Below are 22,366 nucleotides of genomic sequence, written 5' to 3' on the forward strand. Positions count from 1 at the left end.
GGAGGCCCTTCATCCTATCATCCTATCTGTAGAGATGAAAAGCTGAGTCAATTTATGGAAAGGCTTTTTCCAATCTAGGTAGAAAGCCAGGGCTTTCATGTGGAAAGTAGACACCACCTTAGAAAGGAAGGCCGGGTGGGATCAGAGCTGGACCTTGTCCTAACAGAAGACTGTGTACAGTGGTTCTGAGGTCAGGGCTCGCAGCTCGGAGACTCGCCTCACCAACGTTGTCACCACCACCAGGAAAGCTGCCTTCCTCAATAAGTGAGACAGAGAGCACGAGGCCAAAGACTCAAAGGGTGGGCCCATGAGCCTGGACAGAACCAAGCTGAGATCCCACTGAGGGACCGGGAACTGAACTTCTGGAAAAAGTCTCTCAAGACCTCTGAGGAACCTGACCATCATGTCATGGGAGAACACCATCTGCCCCTGGATTGGCAGATGAAAGGCAGAAATAGCCACCAGATGCATCCTGATAGAGGCCCTGGTTCCTCAAATGAAGCAGGTAGTCTAAGATTGACTGCACCGAAGAATGCAAAGGGGAGATGCCCCGTTCAGCTGTCCAATGGTAGAACCTCATCCACTTTGAAAGGTAGGTCTGTCTAGTTCATAACAACCTGGGTCCCCTGGCGGAGGAGCTAGAGGAGCCCTCAGACTCTTTCTTTGATGTCCTCTACTCCACAGCACCGGCCAGGGTGGCTCTGCCCCTTCATGATGGGGTCTCTAAGATCACCACTAATGTGCTCTGGCAAACTCCCTCCTCCCTGCCACCCATCTCCAACAGGGCTGAGCACAAGTACTTTGTGCCATCCAAAGGCCACGAGTACCTGTATACCCACCCTGCTGTTCCTGACCTGGTCTCTGAACCAAGATTATCAAATATTCCAAACTTTGTGCTATTTCTGACATAATCAGAATGACTAGGATGAAATCCCCATACAACTTTGTGACCTACAGTAAGACAGGATAAATATATTTTAGACTATGTAGTAATATCCTTTCCTCTACATATTTACACCCTGTCCTTCACGCTAGTATCCAAGCAACTTCTTACCATATCAGCAATGGCACACAGAGGATGAACATACATCAGTAGTTCCCGGTGCGCTTTAGCATCATCCACAGAAACCGGGGGAGGGGGCCCCCATTATAGCATCGTCTGGCGACAACAAGGAAGATGCCAGTGCCATAGGGTCCTCCACAACCACTGGTGGCCCAGTGGCTTGTTCCCCTGCTTCCTCTTGGACCTGTGGTGTCCTCGCACCCAAGGTTTCGTGCACCGAAGGATGGTGGGAGAGAGAGGCAGCTGGTCTCTCCAAGGCTCCGGACACCGAGCGGGTGGCCTGAGTGAACTGCCACGGGTTCCATGGGTACCACAGTGTCGATCACTGTGCCTACTTCAGGGAACCTCGCTCTGAACTAGGGCTGGATCCTGGGTGGTCGCTCCCAGATGACCAGGGTGGAGTGGAATTGTGGCTCTGTCCCGACTAGTGCTGGTTACTTCACCTGAAATCTGATCTGAAGAGGGGTCTCAGGGACTGGTGGCGCTCAACAGATCCGCAATGGTTTGGAGCCAGCGATCTACGTCTCATGCTTGATGAGCGGTACCAGGATGAGGAGCAGGACCAGGAGTCGGGACAGGCCCAGTGCCGGGAAGCACCTGCATGCAGTGATGCCCTCCTTGGGGATTGGCAATTGTCCGAGGACTGGTAACATCAATCCCTCAACAGGTCTCCGGAGTGGTATCACAGTCTCGGAGATACCGGGTGCTGGGACCAGTACTCCTGCTGGGGGGTGCGAGTATCCAAAGGTCTGTGCCTGGTAGCCAGTGAGCTGTTCCTCGAGCCTCTCTCCCCAGGCCCAAGGTCCGGTGACTGAATGGGGTTACACTGCATCTGCCTTTTGCGGTCAGATGTGTGCTGACTATGGGAGGTCGAGCACTGGCGGGACGTCCCCGGTGATGGGAATGGTGAGGTGGGGACCAAAGCGGTCTGAATGTGGGTTTATCCTGTGAGCAGGGAACCACAGGAGCCGGCATGGGTGGCACTGGGAGGGACATGATCTCCTGTGCCACCTGCAGGGCCTCTGGCATGGATGGCACCCGGTGCTAATGGAGCTCTTTGCCGCTATCTGGGTAGCTGGCAGGGAGCAGGTTGGGCTACATCGCTCCACCAGAGCTTGGGCCCGAGGTCCTGACATGGGTGAAGAGTTGCCCGGCATGGGACTTTGCTCACACCCAGTCTTATCCTTTCCCTTACAGGAGGTTGGAGACTGGCCTCGCACCGCCTTCTTGGGCTTCTTGGTCAGAGCCACGGATGGGGACCGGTGCTGGCCAGTGGATGGTCCTGGTGGGGCGCTGCATACTGAGGTCATGGTTCTCAGTGCCGAATCGGAGTATTCCTCTGGTGCCAGGGTGAGGGCTGACTCCATAAGCAGTGCTGTTAAACAAATATTGCACACTTTCTTAGTCCTTGGCTTGAAGGACTTGCAAATTTTGCAATTTTCACTAATGTGCCCTTCACCCAAGCAATGCAGACAACTGCTGTGTGGATCGCTAACGGGCATGGGCCTCTTGCAGTGATCACAGGGCTTAAAGCCTGGGGACCGGGGCATGCCCCCTCCTGAGGCAAAGTCCCATTCAGGACCTATGAAGCCTCTAACTATAGCTAAGGGATTTATAAACACTAACAGAAAACTATATACACTATAATACAAGGGATAACTAGTTTGTACGAATGAGCAGCAACAGCACTAGCTGAAGCAGCAACAGTTCCAGCACCGTCATTGGTGGCAAGAAGGAACTGAGTGTGGGGGGAACCAGCCTATATACCCCAGCATGTGCACGCCACTCCAGGGGGCACCAGAGCCAGTCCCTTATGGATACTGCTGCGGGAAAAACTTCTGGCACGGGTGAAAGTGGCAAGCACGCACACCTAAGTTGAATGGACATGGGGTCGGGAAGGAATTTGTTTCCAAGGCAGATTGGAAGAGGCTCTGGAGGTTTTTTGCCTTCCTCTGTAGTATGGAGCACGGGTCACTTGCTGGAGGAGTCTGCTCCTTGAAGTCTTTAAATCATGATTTGAGGACTTCAATAGCTCAGACATAGGTGAGAGGTTTATCGCAGGAGTGGGTGGGTGAGATTCTGTGGCCTGCATTGTGCAGGAGGTCAGACTAGATGATCATAATGGTCTCTTCTGACCTTAGTATCTATGAATCTAAGCACTCAAAGAAGAAACCACAGTTATATGGCTTAGTCATTAAATCCAGTAACCAAAATGTGGAGAAAAATTATGAAAAAACAGTATTATCAAATTAGGTATAAAACTAGTTTGACATGAAATACTGTGTCACCAAACTCTCCTCCAATGATTTTGAACAGTATTTGGAAAGCGAAAGCCCAAACTTAGATATAACCATATTCAAGTACTTACCCGGACTACCTAAAAACACTTAGATATCCAAATTTTAACTTAATGTTTATGTGCTCCTTTTACTATAAGCCATTGAGTATTTCTTTCATTTTTATTTTTTAACTGTTGTGCACGAACAGAAAGCTCAAAAATTGAGACACTAATAGCACTGTTTTTTGTGTGGTCAAGTAGTGTGCATACTTTACTACAGAATACTGGCAATACACCATAAACCTGACTGAAACACACCCTGCTGTTCCTGATCTGGTCTCTGAGCCAAGATGATCAAATATTCCAAACGTTATGCTATTTCTGACATAATCAGAATGACTAGGATGAAATCCCCATACCACTTTGTGACCTACAATAAGACAGGATAAATATATTTTAGACTACGTAGTAATATCCTTTCCTCTACATATTTATACCCTGCCCTTCACGCTAGTATCCAAGCAACTTCTTACTATATCAGCAGTGGCACACAGAGGATGAACATACATAAAAAAGACTAACAAAAATATGTTTTAAATCAGGAGCAGCCTTTATGACAATTTGTTTTCGCAGTTCAACTGTCCTGAAACAAGACTGATTTGCACATATTTAGCAGTCCCTGGGAAACAGAACATCCCACAATGTTTGGCCATATCAGACCTTTCTTTATACTCTGACAGAGTCATTAGACAGACAAATACTTCACTAGCATGCGGGTGCCATCTTGGAATATATGCATTAATGTCACATTAAATTAGCCCAAATGTAGGGTGGATAAAAATCGATTTCTTGAAAACATCAAAAAAATCTGACTTTTTATTTTGTTACTTGAATTATAAGTTTTTCTTTTTAAAAATAAATCTGAACGTAATAAAAAATATGTTAAGGCCTAAATTTATAGTCTTTTCAAACATTTAAATAAAAAAAGAAATATGCTGAATCCATGAGCCTCTATCAAAAACTTTGAGTTAAAGAAAACACTCAAGGAAAAAACATTAACTTTTGAGGTCAAGCTTTATAAATATGGCACAACAGATCATGTACTGTGTTAAAGGCTTGATCCAGTGGGGGAGCCAGGGGCTACACTACTTATGCAAGAGACCGGCAAAATCATCACAGGCATTAGGACTCAGCCTCTAACTCTAGGAGACACCTTCATGTACCTCATCAGGATCATCTACTGAGCCCACTTGGGTGATCTCAAACTTCTATTTTATAGGTGGTTCTTACCTGAGTTCTGATTGGCTCAGTTCTCGCATTATGAATGCTTACGATCCACCCACATGGAAACTTACTCTCCAGCTCATGGAAAAACACTGATCTGCCCAGTAACTACCAACCCCGGGCTTCTGGATGGCTCTGGGCACTTCAAGTAAATGGCCTTGCTCTGTCTCGTTGCATGTGTATGCAGAGGAACAAACAGAAATCCATTAAATTTCTCAACTGCTTCCCTCTGTCTCTTAAATAAAATATTGTAGAGCGAAAGCCACGTTGTCACATAAGCAGAAGTCTTGGATTGTTGTTGGTTCTTTTGCTTTTCTGGGAGTAGGGATGGGAGAGTTATGTAACATGGGACAAGTAGCAGAGCGTGCAAACAAAGGAGAAACACTGATGTCAAAGCAGGACACTGTGGGAAGAAGTGACAACATTCTTTAGGGTGCAGTCTAGTGTGGACTTCAACACCTGGGAACTGGAGAAAAAAACTGCCACTGCTGCAGCTTTCAAAAAAGACCCTATTTGGGAATATTTTCAAGAAATTCCTGTACCTCTGGGTAAAAAAGGAACATGTGCCAAATGTAAACAGTGCCACAAAGAGATGCAAGGCCTGGTTGTCAGAATAAAACAACAATGGGGAAGAAGAAGAAGAAGAAGAAAAAACCACTTGTCAGAAGGAAATGACTTTGAAGATGATGATGAGGACATGTCTGAACGACCATGATCAGCTGGTTAGTAAACTTATTTTTGCACCATTCTTATGGACTGGCTACTGTGTTTTACTATGCTAGTAAATGATCACAAATTTATTACAACAATATATGTTTTTTGGGTGGATTACCAATGAATTTCAAAATGTGTCTCTTCAAAATATAATTGGTATGTTAGTTGTTGTGGGAGTATTTATCAATTATATTTTTACTGTTACTGATGAACTCCTACAATTATTTTTTTATTGATCAATATGATCAAACATACTAGGTGAAGATTTCCTGGTTACACGTAAAGTTTTATAAACATTTATGAATTTTAACATTTAAATAAATTTTTGTCAAGTTGTTTGGTATGTTTCTAGAGATAAGAGTTTAAATAGATGTAGATAATCCTTGTGATTTAGTATTTCCCCTATAAAATTGGGTTTAGAATAAATTATATCATTTAAACTGTGGTAAAACAGCTGCAGTAGAAGGAATCTTTCATTTACAATCTCACTTTTTTAAAACAGTGAACTGAGTATTACTCAATGAGTGTGAGTGACTTTCTTTTACCATTTTATTTCAGAGTCCAGCTTAGCCATCAGGGGTTTTGAATGTCCCTGCACTTTCTACAACTTCAGAGTCATCTGCTGGGACCACCAGCAGTGCTGCAACTACATATACGTCAGACAGCAAATTACCTGTACCAAAAAACCTCCTTCATCATCCAGTCAAACCACTGATGAGTTTGTAATTAGAACCAGCAAATTCCAGAAAAACTCCTCCACAGATGAAAACACTGGATATATAAACTTCTCGAATCAAGCAAAGTATTTAAGGTTGTTTCATTTAATAAAAATAAATCTTTATGCTGTTTTGTGTATTTAATTAAATTCCAGATACCATCTTAATGCAGCTTGACAAATCATAAGCAAAAAGTTAATTATCTAGTAAATAAGCAAGATATCATTTACCATTTTCTAACAAACTAAAAATGTATTATGATCAAGAATCTGAAAATATTAAGCTATATAATTGCTTAAATAAATGCATATAGTAGCTCCTAGGTAGTAAAAAGAGAGAGCCTTTACACTAGATTTGGTATATTTAGTTGTAAATGAACATGGTTTAATGGTTACATTAACCAGTAAGAACTCATTTTTAGAAAGGAACTGAAGTACAAATGGAAAAGTTGATTTTAGAAAAATTGCTTATTTAAATCGAGATTTTTCCATTTGGTGATTTAAATCATGATTTAAATAGACTTGATTTAAATCAATCCACCCTGGCACAATGTCATAAGGGAAGAGGAAATACTGAACAGATACACAACACCCTCAACAAAAAAACTTTGGAACACCCCATAGTTTCCTATTTTGGCCTCTGCTCAGAACAGGTAGATATGGGGTATTAAACTAACACCATTACTTCAGAGAGCAGATCCCTATATTTTGTTGTTGGAGTAGGCTCAGGGTTTAATCAGCTGTGATTTGAAATGCAGAGTTCTTCCTCAGAAATGATAGCCACTATGCCACCACCCTGGTTTTCTCCAAGTGCAAAAGCAAATGGTGAAATTGTTGACCTGTGTCTGATTATTCCAATATGACTTTCTATTTCACTTACTTACTCCCCCCGTTTCAATCTGAACCCATTCTGCCACAGCATCAAAATGGTCTTTATAAACTAACTTTAAAACTTGGAGTGCTACTGCAATACAGTCTATGCAGAAATGAGGGAAACAGGAGTACAGACATGGAAGTGAGGAAATGAATAAAAAAAGAACAGAATGTACATTAAAAAGGAATACCGTCTACATCTATAACCTCTACCTTTCTCCATTGCTATGGGCAGCAACTCATTTCACAAATGTGGGTCACCTTTGACTCTTCTTTCTCTCTCTCTACACATCCAAGCTATAGCTAATGCCTTGTCTACATTTTTTGCACTGGTATATCTACATCAGTAGAGAGGCACCACTGCAAACCTCCAGTATAGATGCATTGCACTGGTGTAAAAATGACTTGTACCAGGGCAGCTTACCTTGGTTTGAAAATCTGTAAAACCCGAAAGCCGCAGGGAATTTTTCCCTTACCTTTAAAAAGAAGCCCACATCTACCCTTCCATATCTTAATCACACCACCTTTGTGTGATCTAGTGAAATATCCATGTTCTTGTTCAATGACTTTTAAGGTCATTTTCCATAATGTGTGTCTACAGTTCAGATGCCCTCAGAGAGGGCCTGAGTAAAGCTAGAAATAGCCATGATTATTAATACAAATTGACAGTGTAAAGTAGGCTGGAATTTAAGACACACGGTTTACTGATAGCAATTTTGTTAATGTTTCCCTACTAGAAATTTGATAAACATTGTCAAGTAGCCATAGATACTTTTATACTTTAGTTTGGAGGAAACATTTCCAGCAGCTATAGCATTAATTCCTGAGGTCTTTCACCCAGTGACCCTAAATAAGTTATTTTAATTATAAAAATGTGTTCAGTTACAGGTCTCAGAACATATATATTTAAACAAAATTTATTTACAAGTGGACAATAACAAAAGTAAACCACCACCATTATCATCCATCCCACCCTCAAGAATAGCCTCAGAAAGAGATGGGACTTGCAAAATGGCCTAAATATCAGCAAATACTGGCTCTGTCTTTGTGAACGCAGTAATTATTCTGCAACAAAGTGACACTAAAGTGCCTTCTGAAGTAGTCAACGAAACACAATCAATAGGTGATTATACTCCTTGTGTTTCTCACTGATATGATAGATATTTGCAATTTGAGCATGTGTGCCTCATTTTTCTCTGAAAACAGCTTCTTGTGGTGATAATTCTGCTTCTATCATTGCCCTCATGCAATCCTGAATTATGCAGAGCAGCATTTTATTCACATGCAATATTAGAGAGCTAGTAAAATAGTTACTGCACTCTGTTACATCCCCTTTCCTTAGTAAGGGCAGAAAGATTTCCTTTGTCCAGTTGTCTGGCCAGTTTCTAGTCATCATTGCAAATTTTCCACATGAAATCAATATCACCATCACCAATTGCTTTTAGCAATTCTGCTAGTACATTATCTACCCCTCATCCTTTACCATGTTTCATTTTCATAATAGCACTTACCACTTTGGACCCTGAACTTCAGCAAAGCAGACTTTGACTCCCTCAGGGAACTGATGGGCAGGATCCCCTTGGAGGCTAATATGAGGGGGAAAGGAGTCCAGGAGAGCTGGCTGTATTGTAAAGAAGCCTTGTTGAGGGTGCAGGAACAAACCTCCCAATGTGCAGAAAGAATAGCAAATATGGCAGGCGACCCGCTTGGCTTAACAGAGAAATCTTTGGTGAGTTTAAACACAAAAAGGAAGCTTACAAGAAGTGGAAACTTGGACAGATGACTAGGGAGGAGTATAAAAATATTGCTCGAGCATGCAGGGGAGTAATCAGGAAGGCCAAAGCACAACTGGAGTTGCAGCTAGCAAGGGATGTGAAAGGTAACAATAAAGGTTTCTACAGGTATGTTAGCAACAAGGAGGAGGTCAGGGAAAGTGTGGGACCCTTACTGAATGGGGGAGGAAACCTAGTGACAGATGATGTGGAAAAAACTGAAGTACTCAATGCTTTTTTTTTGCCTTGGTGTTCACAGACAAGGTCAGCTACCAGAATGCTGCACTGGTCAGCACAGTGTGGGGAGGAGGTTAGCAGCCCTCAGTGATGAAAGAACAGGTTAAGGACTATTTAGAAAATCTGGACATGCACAAGTCCATGGGGCCGGATGCAATGCATCCGAGGGTGCTCAGGGAGTTGGCTGATGTGATTGCAGAGCCATTTGACATTATCTTTGAAAACTCGTGGCAATTGGGGGGTGGTCCTGGACAATTGGAAAAAGGCAAATATAATGCCCATCTTTAAAAAAGGGAAGAAGGCAAATCTGCAGAACTACAGACCAGTCAGCCTCACCTCAGTCCCCGGAAAAATCATGGAGCAGGTCCTCAAGAATCCATTTTGAAGCACTTGGAAGAGAGGAAGGTGATCAGGAAGAGTCAACATGGATTCACCAAGGGCAAGTCATGCCTGACCAACCTGATTACATTCTATGATGAGCTAACTGGCTCTGTGGATATGAAAGCGGTGGACATGATATACCTTGACTTTAGAAAAGCTTTTGATATGGTCTCCCACAGTACTCTTGCCAGCAAGTTAAAGTAGTATGGATTTGATGAACGGACTATAAGGTGGACAGAAAGCTGGCTAGATCGTTGGGCTCAATGGGTAGTGATCAATGGCTCGATGTCTAGTTGGCAGCTGATATCAACCAGAGTGCCCCAGGGGTCGGTCCTGGGGTCGGGTTTGTTCAACATCTTCATTAATGATCTGGACGATGGGATGGATTGCACCCTCTGCAAGTTCATGGATGACACTAAGCTGGGGGGAGAGGTAGATATGCTGGAGGGTAGGGATAGGGTCCAGAGTGACCTAGACAAATTGGAGGATTGGGCCAAAAGAAATCTGATGAAGTTCAACAAGAACAAGCGCAGAATCCTGCATTTAGGATGGAAGAATCCATGCACTGCTACAGGCTGGGGACAGACTGGCTAAGCAGCAGTTCTGCAGAAAAGGATCTGGGGATTACAGTGGATGTGAAGCTGGATATGAGTCAACAGTGTGCCCTTGTTGCCAAGAAGGCTAACAGCATATTGGGCTGCATTAGTAGGAGCACTGCCAGCAGACTGAGGGAAGTGATTATTCCCCTCTATTCGGCACTGGTGAGGCCACATCTGGAGTATTGCATCTAGTTTAGGGGCCCCCACTACAGAAAGGATGTGGACAAATCCTCTAAGCTGGTTGAAATGGTTAATGTGGTGCTTCCTGACTGGCAAATTCAAACCACTTCTCTGCTCCCCTAAAAGGAAACAACAGCTTCACAAGTGTATTTAAAAGGAACATTGTTAATTTGAAAAATCACACTTCTGATTTTTGTTTTTGCCTGCTGTTATTTGTGTCCAGTAAGGTTCACAAGAATCTAGATACTTTCCAAATATAAAAGACAGCACAGTCATTGGCCTGAAGAGCTTGCATTAAAAAAAAAAAAAACGACACACAGAGAGGGTAGGGGAAAAATACAAATAAGTAAGATAGCATCGAGACACTTTCTCATAATACAAAGTTTTAATAAAAGTTTAAAATATATAGGATGAGATTTTCAGGATTTAAGGGAGCTAGGCTCCTAAATCCCACTGAAATTTGGTATGATTTGAGCACCTGGCTCCCTTAGGCTTTTCTGACAACTTCAACCATAACTGTACAATCTTATAGTTAGTCACAAGTAACAACTAAGATTACTATAACTGAAATATTAGAGAAAAAGTTATTTCTCCATTTTTTCCCCTATATACTTATTGTGTTTTGCAACACTTAAGCCAGATCCTCCAACAGTGCAGCGGCAAATTCTACCACACGGCTGGTGAAATCTTTTGTGAATGTCAGCATGAGGATAGAACAAGAAGCAATAGACTTAATTGCAGCAGTTTAGGTTCAACATTAGGAAAAACTTCCTGGAAAGGCAAGTAAGCACTAGAATAAATTGCTTAGGAAGGCTGTGGAATCTTCGTCATTGTAGATTTTTAAGAGCATGTTAGACAAACACCTGCCAGGGATGGTCTCGATCAGTGGTTCCCAAACTGGGGTTCGTGAAATGTTACAGGGTGTTCTTGGGAAAAAATTCCCTAATGGCAGACAGAGCTGTCCCCTATGGACCCCATGCAGCACGGGGCCAGCAGCCCGGAGCCCTTGGACTTCCAAGATCTAAGCAGATCAAAGCAAGCATATCTATCACACTGAGGAGATTTAAACTTCAAGACTCCTTATAAGAAATGGAAAGGGAGGTGGATATTTTTTGCTGTGTTTAAAATTAAATAGGCAGCTAGTATTGTTTTTAAATTATTATGAAGAATAAGTTTAAGCTTTGTAACATGTGTTGTTTGCCTTGACTGCTCAAGACCTCAAAGCTTGTGTAGGAGGAACTCTTTGAGTGGGCTTCTTAAATACCTTCATGCTGTTTCACATCTGATACTCCTTGATGAAACATAGGAGCTTTGTCTTAAAACAGGCTTATTCAAAGTGATACAAGCTGCGAAAGTGAGATCTTGGAAGAGTGTTGCCATTTTCATAATGTAATAAAAACATTGTAATGATAAATAATAAATAATTATAATAAATAGTGTGTGGTAAGCATGTCATAAAAACAAATTTTATATTTCCAAGATCACTACTTTTATAATTTATACTCAGGTAAAGGAGAAAATCCCTAGAAATATTCATGTTTAGGAACACTTGACATTTTAATGAAAGGGATTCACAGGTTGTTAAAGTTTGGGAACCACTGGTCTAGACAATAATTAGTCCTGTAATGAATGCAGTGGACTGGACTAGATGACCTCTCAAGGTCCCTTCCAGTCCTTCAATTCTATGATTATCTACACAACAGAATCACCCTTGTTTAAGAGGGATCTACTGAAGGCCTAAATGGCTCCAGTGTCATCCTCTTCCTTGCTGGCTGGACAGGGTGAATGGCTGGAGGAAATAGGACATGGCCATGACACACTAAACTGCACCAATCATCTGCAGTGGCTTTGGCTTTTAAAGGCTGTTGGCAGTCGATATAAGTTAAAGCAGTCCTTAGGCTGCTCTAACTACAGCTGAAGACTGGCCCTACATAGCGTACACAAGATTATGCACATGCGGAGGTGAGTTCTATGCTACAAGTTGTGTTGTGGGCTCTTAGACACATTTAAGATCTAATCCTCAAGGCTTATCTACACAAAATCTTTGTACGAATTTAACTAAACTGACTTTCTACTGATCTAGTTAAATTGACACACAAACTGTGTGTAGACAAGGCCTTAGCATAATGTTTGTATTATTAAGTTTTTTTGTTTGTCTGAGTATTTCTCACAGCACCACAAAGAGAAAATGTGACTAAACTATTTTTACTATTTAAAATGTTTATTAATTATTTATTCTCTCTTTCCAATATTTACAATTCTTCAAGATGCGCAAATGCATTAATCTATGTTATGAACTACACCTCTCTCTCTTATGCCTCTCTAGTCTATGCGGAAAAATGGGCTTCTCACCACTACCGTTTATCTACACTAATAAATTCATCTTTTAAAAAATGATGCCTTTTTAAAGTTAGAGCAGCATAATAAAGTATCTGAATTCAGCAGGTGTTTTGTCTGCCGTGCTGTAACTAAAAATGTCAACATATTTCTCTTTTATTATTTACAGTATTTACTTGCCCCCATCAAGGCTTTAAACAAAGTTTCAGTTCACAACAATAGTTTACCATAGTTAGAAGATCCTGAAAAATCAATTTAATGAAGATGTAGATACACCCTAAATTATAATAATGCTAACAAGTGTTGTAATAATGTTCCAAATCTAATAAAAAGGTTTTAGTATTGGTTTATCTTCAATCCCCCAAACACACACACTCTTTATATCTTGTGATCATTTCTGACTGAGATTAACCTTGATCAAACATATTACAGTATATGAATTCTCAGTCATTTCTAACTGTGCCTGCTTTGTATTATCCACTATATAGATTCAGCTGATTACATGCATGCATTAGGAATCTCCTGTGACTTCAAAAGGACTGCTAACTGTATTCAGACCTAAAGCAGCTGCATATCTTGTGCTTCTTGCACACTGCCACAGTTAATGAAAAATGCCTTTGAGAATTGCACATCACTCCACTAATTTCCTCTGATCAGGGAAGTGACTTTCTGGATTGACACTTCCTTCAAGTACCGAATGAAAACACAATGAAATATATCCTATTTCTTTTGACATTCACTTTACAGCATCGCTTGTGATGCTATATCAGGCTTTATTGTATAAATCCCTTTTCACAGAGGTTATAAAATCAGTTCTAGAAAATTCACTCTGAACTGTACTCTCTTGGTCCAAAACCCAGTTTAACAAAATTATATTTGAAAAAAAGAAAGTGGTTTAGCAGTTTTAAAGCTCAAGAAGGTGGTCTGTCTTATTTTTTAAATTATTTCATAGGCTTCTTGGCACCTAAATAAATCAAAAGGGATTATTTTTTAAACTGAAGTTTCACAGGCCATTCATTGATAATATAGTTGGTGCTTTGGGATTTATTGGGAAAATCAAATTAAAGCAATTAAGTTCATTTGTTTCACTTTGATAAGAGGTTATGCAGTAAGTTCCAACAAATTTTTCATGTTTTTAGTATATCTAGTTAGCATATATGCAATATGATCAGCATGATAAACAGCAATAACAAAAGAGATGCCAGGAGGTTATACTTCGGTAACAGTCTACTGAATTATAAAGTGGTAGATGCCACCACACAGATGAAGTTGCAACAGTTTTCTATTTTAGGCCCTCTCTTTAAAACATGCAAACAAAGAAATGTTGTACTGTAAATTCTGGAGCTGAGGTAAAAAAAATTTAACCAAAGTTGAAAGTGTAGTAGATTAGTGGTCAAAAAGTCTTCTAATTTGTTTACCATCTTATTGTAAAAAGAGAAAGAAAGAGAGAACTCAAGTTACGTTTCCTGGACCTATCTGGTTGCCCTGGATAAAAAATTAGTCAATTTAACTATAAATTACTGTCTACGCTAGGGAGTTCTACAAAAATATTACTAATGGTGCCACAATTGCTTCTGCTAAATTGGTGTCTTGTCATGTACACTAGGGCTCCAACTGGTTCACCACTGGAACTGATTATAAAATTCCCTGGTGTATAAAAGGCTCCTGTGGCTGGACCCATAGGAATTGTATAAAGTCAAGCAAATGTGTCAACTGAGGACCACATTGATGCTCTACAAATGTTGACAATAAAAATGTTTCCCACAAATGCAGCAGAGGCCGAATGTACCCTAGTTGAATGTGCTGACAACTTCTCAGGAGGTGCGATACTTTTAGCAGCATAGCACTCCTGGGGGAATTCTGGACCAAAAAATAAAAAATTCTACACACAATATTTTAAAATTCTGCATATTTTATTTGTCAAAACAGCAATATAAGTATGTCAGTTCCCATTATTTTGGTAATTTATTTCAAAATACCTGTCAGCAAGTATGTCTGTAACAGTACAGACTACAAAAAAAAAAAGATTCAGGAAATGTTTTTGACAAATAAATTCCCTACTAGGCATATTAATAAAGAACTCCGAGTAATAATTCTTTTAAACTACAATATAAAAACATATTTCCCGCACTCCTCATAAGCAGTGCAAAGGCTTGGGGGAGTCAGGGATAAAAGAGGAGCTGAGGGAGAGGGAAGTAATTGCTGGGAAGGAGCCTGGGTGTGAACGAGGGTTGTTGGGTGTGGGTGGGAGACATATGGAACATAGGTTTTTTTGGTTGGGGAGGGATTGTTAGGGAGCCTCCACCATGCAGACCATGGCTGACAACTAGCCTCTCTCATTCAGTCAGGTACATTTGCCTATACCCATGTGTCCCTCCTCCCCCCCTTCCCCAATCCCCCTGAACCCTCCTCCCCCTGTCCCCATGTGTCTCCACACCCCCTTCCCCATCCCCATGTGGTCCTGTACCCCCACTCCCATTCAGCCCCTGTCCCACTCTGTTCCCCGCACTAGCCCTTCTGAAACTCAGTCTGTGACCCCCCCCCAGCAACTCCATGTGCCCCACACCGTCCATCCCCCCATTTGCTGTGCCTCCTGACCTTGTCCCACAGGCAGGGCCTTGTGAGGAAGGCAGCAACTGGGGTTGGCCCGGGAGCCACTGCTCTCTGCTCTTTCGCCACAGCAGCCCTTGGTGAGCAAAAGGCTTAACTGTAGAACTTTTTCAGCAGAATGTATTTTCTGTGTGGGAAAAAAATTCTGCACAGCACATGAATTCTGCACATGTACAGTGGTGCTGAATTCCCCCAGGAGTAACACAATGCAGATCGCAATCCATTTCAAGAGCCATTTGCCATAACAGGGTGGTCCCTCATTCGTTCTGCATAGGAAATGAAGAGCTGGGAAGAAACCCAAAAGGGCTTTGTTCTACCCAGGTAAAAGAGTCAGTGTTCAGTGCATATCTAAAGCGTGCAGTTTTTGTTCATCTTTGTGAGCATGTGGCTTTGGAAAAAGACCAGTAAGTCTTTTGAGATGAAAATCAGACACCATCTTGGAAAAAAATCTTAGGGTGCAGCCTAGCCTACTCCTTGTCCTCGTAGAATATTGTATATGAAGGATCTCTTACTAGGGCATGTAGCTCCCTCACTCTCCTCACAGAGAGGCGATGGCAACCAAAACCGAGAGGCTTTACATTGAGCAAGAGGCTAAGGCTTAAAATGGAGGTTCCATAAGAGCTAACAACTAAATTCAAGTCCCAAGGTAAAGCTGGATCTCCAATAGTGGGGAACAAGTTTATTTAATCCTCTTTAGGAACCTGGTTGTCATAGGATTATTGAAAACAGTCCTTCCAGCAACATAAGGATGAAAGGCTGAAATGTTACCCATATGTACCTTAATAGATCTGACCATTAGACCGGATTCTTTGAGATGTAAAAGACGGTCCAAAAATCTTCTGAATTATAGACTGTAAAAGACACATCATGGCTAGCTGCCCAGATGGAGAAGCACTTTCATTTACTAAGTAGCTCTCATGAATTCTCATGAAGTACCTCTCATGATATTCTGCTATTGAGAAGGACATTCTGAACTGCTGCTAAAGAGTGCACCACCACAAGATTTATCCACTGACGAACACTACTATGAACTACAGTACCTGTGGGTTCGGGTGCAATACTTGCCTATGATACTGGGAAATCAGGTCCTTGACTAGTAGCAGAAATAAGGGTTTCCTGGTAGACAATCTCCACACATCTCAGTGCTGTGGGAGCCTTTGTCAGGATGGAGCTAGGAGGATCATTCTGCCTCATATTTGCTTCCTATGACTCTGGGAATATGGCGTATTGGTGGGTATACATACAGCGGGATTTTTTCCTCATGAAAACAGAAAAGTGTCTGAGATGGATCCCAGACTCCAGAACAGAATTGGGGTCATTTCCTGTTCTGTCAAGTTGCGAACAAATCCACTGTAGAAATTCCTCCCATTCAAAAACACTCATTGTAGAACTATCATGTTGAGCAACCATTCATGACATAGGCTGAATGATCTGCAAATCATATCCTAAATGAACTCCTGGCACGTGTGATGCCTTGCTGTCTGATCTGGCATCCCCTAACTTGTTTACATAAAACACCACTGTGGTGAGCACCTGAATGACTTGGCCCTGAAGATGTGGCAGGAACTGTTGACACACTCAGAATATTGCATGCAGCTTGAGAACATTTGTATGTAACCCGGCCTCATGAGTGGATTATAAGCCCTCATCCTGTAAATTGCCCAAATAAGCTCTCCACCACATGGTGGAAGCATTTGTCACCAAGGTCATAAAGCAAAGAGTTTGTGAGACTGGTACTCCCTCACACACAGTCATCCACCAATCCAGTATGACACACCCTGGCTGGGATGCATGCGAACTTGTCCAGATGGCGTATCTGAGGGTGGGAGACTAACTTGAGTCATGTTTGCATCCCCTGGAGAAGCAGCTTGGTATGAGGAATCACATATATACAAGCAGCCACACGCCCTAAAAGCCTGAGACAGTTCCACACTGTTTCATGGCTGATCTTTGAATGACACACAAAGGTTCCATATAGCCAGATAAGCCCAGTCTGAGGTCAAGTCCAAGACTGCCCCCAATGAACTCTATTAACTGGAGTGGTGATAAGACTGATTTTTTTTGTTTATTTTCAGAACTAGGTAATTGAACAGATAAAGAATCTGATGGATACTGCTTGCCACCTGGTGACTGAAGCAACCTTGTACCAACCAACTATGCAGGTACGGATACATGTTAGACAACCCAATGGTGGAGACACGCAGCTATCACTGTCACACTCTTGGAGAAAATGCTCGGTGCTGGTGACGATAGACCAAAGGTGAACTGGTAATGTGACCCTCACCCAAGCACTTCCAACAGCAAGAGCGAGAGTCACTTACCGGTATCGGCTTGAGACACCCAGGACAAGGCTCAAAGCCATGAAGCCTCATTTAGCATAAGCGCCCCCGGTCCCGAGCAAAGTTTGGACAAGTCTACAGACCTAGAAGATCAAATGAATTAAAATAAAAAAATAAAAAATGTCCAAATGGACAAATACCGAGTAACATTAATGCTAATTAAGAATTCTAACTATACACAATATTTTTGCGTTAATAGGGAAACAAGGGACTGTATCAAAGCACTGTAATATGCTCCAACCATAGACGGTAAGAATAATAGAATATCAAGGTTGGAAGAATATCATAGAATATCAAGGTAAGAAGGGCAGGGAAGGCTCCATCTTTTATACCCTGAGAGCACAACGGAAGCCAGCATGGATGTGTGGCCAGCCCTCCAGGCGTGGCTTGAGAAAACTGTCCAGCACTGATGCATGAGATGCACACACATCTACATGTGACGGTTGCGCTGGTGGCCAATGGTGCTCCAGTGAAAGGAGTAGCTGATGCCTTTCACATTGCATCCTCCTGAATCAGCCTGATTTTTCACCACCAGTGACCTTGAACAAAAATCTTGAGAATAACTGTCCTGCTAGGGACAACATAAAGTTGTACTGTATCATGTGTGTTTTAAAACCTTTTTTACTTTATGAAAAATTATCTGAGTAAGAATGTTATTGAATAAACTAATATTCAATAAAACCTGACAATCAATTCAGACACATAAAATACTAAAATAACCTTAAGGACCTTTTAAGCTAGGAGGCTTTGGGGGCTCAGCCTGCATCATAGTACCTTGAACAGTTCCTTCCCCACTCTGAACTCTAGGGTACAGATGTGGGGACCTGCATGAAAACCTCCTAAACTTATTTTTACCAGTTTAGGTTAAAACTTCCCCAAGGTACAAACTATTTTACCTTTTGCCCTTGGACTTTCGCTGCCACCACCAAACATCTAACAGGGATATAATTGGGAAAGAGCCTGTTTGGAAATGTCTTTCCCCCCAAAATCCTCCCAAATCTTACACCCCCTTTCCTGGGGAAGGTTTGATAAAAATCCTCACCAATTTGCATAGGTGAACACAGACCCAAACCCTTGGATCTTAAGAACAATGAAAAAAGCATTCAGATTCTTAAAAAGAATTTTAATAGATAAAAAAGTAAAAAGAATCACCTCTGTAAAATCAGGATGGTAAATACCTTACAGAGTAATTAGATTCAAAACACAGAGAATCCCTCTAGGCAAAACCTTAAGTTAAAAAAAGACACAAAAACAGTAATCTACATTCCATTCAGCACAGCTTATTTTCTCAGCCATTTAAAGGAATCAGAATCTAACGCATATCTAGCTAGATTACTTACTAAGTTCTAAGACTCCATTCCTGTTCTATTCCGATGAAGTGAGCTGTAGCTCACGAAAGCTTATGCTCAAATAAATTTGTTAGTCTCTAAGGTGCCACAAGTCCTCCTCGTCTTTTTGCGAATACAACTAACATGGCTGCTACTCTGAACAGTGTTCTATTCAGTGGCTGCCAGACAATGAGTAATCTTATATACTAGTTCTGCCTCTATTCCATACAGTAACCTTCCACCAAAGTCACCAGGAGTTGAGTATGCAGATCAATGGCAAGATGGAGGACATGGATCAGTGTTCACGTTGCATCACCCATCAGTACTTGGCCTGGGCAAGGGAAGCTAATGATCCAACCAGCGGACCAAATCCTGGTGACATGCCACTTGAGGCACATTGCACATACACTAAGAAGAATGGCAGGATTAGGCATGAGCTGCAAATACCATATTTATACACAATTCTCACCCCTTTGTGGCAGGGTTAAGAAAAATGGGGTTAAAAGAGATCTGCCATGTGATTTTTGGAAGTCTTTTAAAATGCCCTATAGTTGTCTCCGGAGGTCTGTTTTCTTTTGATTGTCCTTTTTGAAGTTTTGTCCTCTTGGCAACCTATGCAATTCCACATGGGAGGAAACAAATGTGTCAACTATATCTCATACTGTTTCTCTAGGCTGACTTCTGTGAAGTCTTCATAATATACTCAGAGAAGACAAGGGTAAGGAAAATTACAGTCAATCACTCAAGCTGTTTATTTTGCCTTTGTGAGGGCACATCCTGGAGAAATGTTTGATTTGCCATTTCTTTTCTGAAGGAACACAAAAGGTATGAGAGGCTCGCCTGAAACTTTTTTTTCATGACAAATCCATGAATCTTACTGCTGATCAGGGTAAACAAGATCCTTGGAGCAATCCTCCTCCAGAAGAGCCTCACTGAGCACAAGCTCTGCAGCCAGTTCCCAGGCTTCTGCTGCTTGAAAGCACCCCTCAGCTGTTCCTGCTCTCAAGTCTTCATCATCTGCTGATAGGGACTGGACTCAGCACCTCTTTTCTAAAGAGCACAAAGACAAATTACTGTCAGAGGGACCCAGTAAGTAAAAGAAGCAGAGATCACATCATTCTGCCTCAGTTAAGGATAGCAAAAGGCCCTAGGTTCCTTTAGCACCCTGGAAGACCCCAGGTCTCCATATTTGGATACTGACTAAATATCACTTTTATGCTGTCTCCAATGCAGATACTGCAGTACCATCTCCAGGGCTCTTCATATTGGCACCAACTCTTTTGGTACTGACATCACTGGTGCAATCTAGTCCATTGCCAACTGCTCTACTGTTCAGGGTACCAACGTGCTCAGCACCGAGATCTGCAGTATCAGGGATTCTAATAGTATGTGCCCTCCCGCAGTCATGACTTCTCTCTTCTGTAGTGCCCATTAGCACCTTAGTACTTATAATTTACCACAGAGGTTCTCAAACTTCATTGCACTGTGATGCCCTTCTTATAAAGTTACTACATCCGCTGCCCCGGGTGAGGGTGGAGCTCAAGCTTCAGCTTCAGCTCTGGGTCCCAGCAAGTCTAATGCTGGTCCTGGGGACCCCATTAAAATGGGGTCACAACCCACAGTTTGAGAACCTCATTTCCTTACTACTGGGTAAATCTTCTGTACCAGCAAGGGACTGCCCCAAATCATGCCTTGAGACCCCTGCCAGTTCTGTTCCACCACTGGAAAAGGAGTATTCCTTCTCCTCCAGACCATAGTGGGGACTGGCAACTCTCATATTGACCAAGAGCTTACTCAGATGACCCTATGCTTTTGATAGGGATTCCAGAGCTCAAGGTCACCATACTAGACACAGGAATTATACAGAGACACACCTAGCTGGTGTCCCCTGTCCTGCTCCCCTGTTCACTTTACTTATGATTCTCATTCCTGAACATACTGAGCAGCATGGAGTCTACAACATGCCAGAAAGCCCTCCTCCTTTGTGTCTTCAAAGGCTAGATCATCTTTCTTGGTAGAGTCTGTGAGTGTCCAAGAATATCCCCAGTGTCTTGTGTTGAACGTCCACAGTTGTAAGCTTCTGATGAAGAACAGCACCACTGTATTAATCTTGTCCCAGCTGACATTTCATCATCACTACCTGAAGAGGGTGCGGTGTCATGTACACCATCTCATCCCATTGACTAAGTCCTTCCAGGACCTCCTTCAGAGAATGGCAGGCACTTCAGAGATACCAGTCAAGGTAGAGAAGAAGAAATCACACCAACTGTTAGGTACCCTGCACTCCTCATTGACAGAGTGACTGGCTATGCCAGTGAACAAGAAACTATGAGAGACATTGCAGCTTCTGTGGCAGACACTAGCATCCATCCCAATGACTCCTAAGAAAGCAGATAGAAGGCACTAAGTACTCTGTTCAGGGTTTGAATATTTTTATACTCATCCCACATACACATTTCAATCCATGGTCACTACTGCCAAAAAGCAGACAAAACCACAAAGCGCCAACACACCTAAGGAGAAAGAGCCTAAGCACTTGGATCTCTTTGGAAGGAACGGTTACTCATCTGTCAGCCCCTAGCTCAGAACACCAAACTATTATGCACATCTTGCTAAGTACAACTACCTCAGCTGGCATGAGGTTTCAGACTTTGTCAACAAGTTACCACAGGAAAATAGAGAGGTATTAAGATCCTTAATCTCTGAGGGACAATTAGTAGCGCTAACCTCTCTGCAGGCTCCAAGTGACACCTCTGACGCTGCAGCAAGATCAACTGCAACAGCAGCGAGTACGAGGCGGGTGTCATGGCTTCAATCTTCAGGGATCACCAGGGAAGTACTGACTGTGACAGAAGATCTCCCTTTCACAGTCTATGATCTGTTTAACAGCAAAACTAATGACACACTGAACTCATTAGAAGACTCTCAGGCCATACGTAGGTCCTTGGAAGTACACACCCAACGGTCCAGAAGGAAACAGATAAACCACCAGCTCTATTTGAGACAGACACCATCTTCTTCTTACTATCTACCATATCAAAGACTATCAGAACCACCTCAAGAAAGCTGGTTTGACACCTTCCCCGTGGCCCTTTTCAGGGACCTCTTTCATGAGAGACTGTTACAGCAAGAGGTAAAGTCTCTTTTTACCCTCAGAGCAATAGAAGCAGGTTTTCAGAATAGAGGGAAAGGTTTTCATTCCAGTTACTCTTTAAGTACAAATACCTCTAGAAGTTCTCTTGTCATTACAATGGTGGAAAAATCCCACCATTTGTGCCATGCCCACACATTTCTGTTTCTGGTGGCTGAAAAACAGGCAGTAGCATTCCATTTTCTCTCAAACAAAAAGAGCTCTTTTGTATCTAAGTGATTAATAGGTTTCAGTGTGTGGGTATGGCTCAATTGGCAGGGCTCGATCATATTTGTATTGCAAGTGATTATTCTTCAACTTCCATCATGCCAAATGGAGAAGCTTTAATAGAAAAGGAGAGCACAGAGGAGAGAATATTAAGAAAGAAGAGCAGATGCCGCAAATTTAAACTTAAGTCTCATGAGTTGTGAGACTTTTGTTAATGTCCACTGGACTCTTTAGAAGCAGAAGCTAGATGATGAGGGAGAAAAACCTTTACACTTGAAGAACAAAGCAGAATTTCAGC

The 22,366-nt window shown here is 42.1% G+C and overlaps 1 protein-coding gene across 3 annotated transcripts in view; it reads right to left on the reverse strand.

The window, feature by feature from the left end:
• ANO10 (anoctamin 10) overlaps positions 1-22,366 on the reverse strand; it is a 255,793-nt gene that overhangs the window by 145,641 nt on the left and 87,786 nt on the right. Inside the window, exon 12 of one of the 3 annotated variants that reach the window (XM_084618260.1) lies at positions 19,439-19,760. The exons of the other annotated variants lie outside the window; for them this stretch is intronic. Coding sequence (XP_084474386.1) covers positions 19,713-19,760 — 48 coding nt within the window. The 3' untranslated portion in view covers positions 19,439-19,712. Of the gene's footprint in view, positions 1-19,438; positions 19,761-22,366 lie in introns of those variants that run through there. 3 annotated transcript variants of the gene reach the window in all.

Source organism: Lepidochelys olivacea (genome assembly GCF_965140295.1).
Source record: "Lepidochelys olivacea isolate rLepOli2 genome assembly, chromosome: 2".
Lineage (NCBI taxonomy): Eukaryota > Metazoa > Chordata > Testudines > Cheloniidae > Lepidochelys > Lepidochelys olivacea.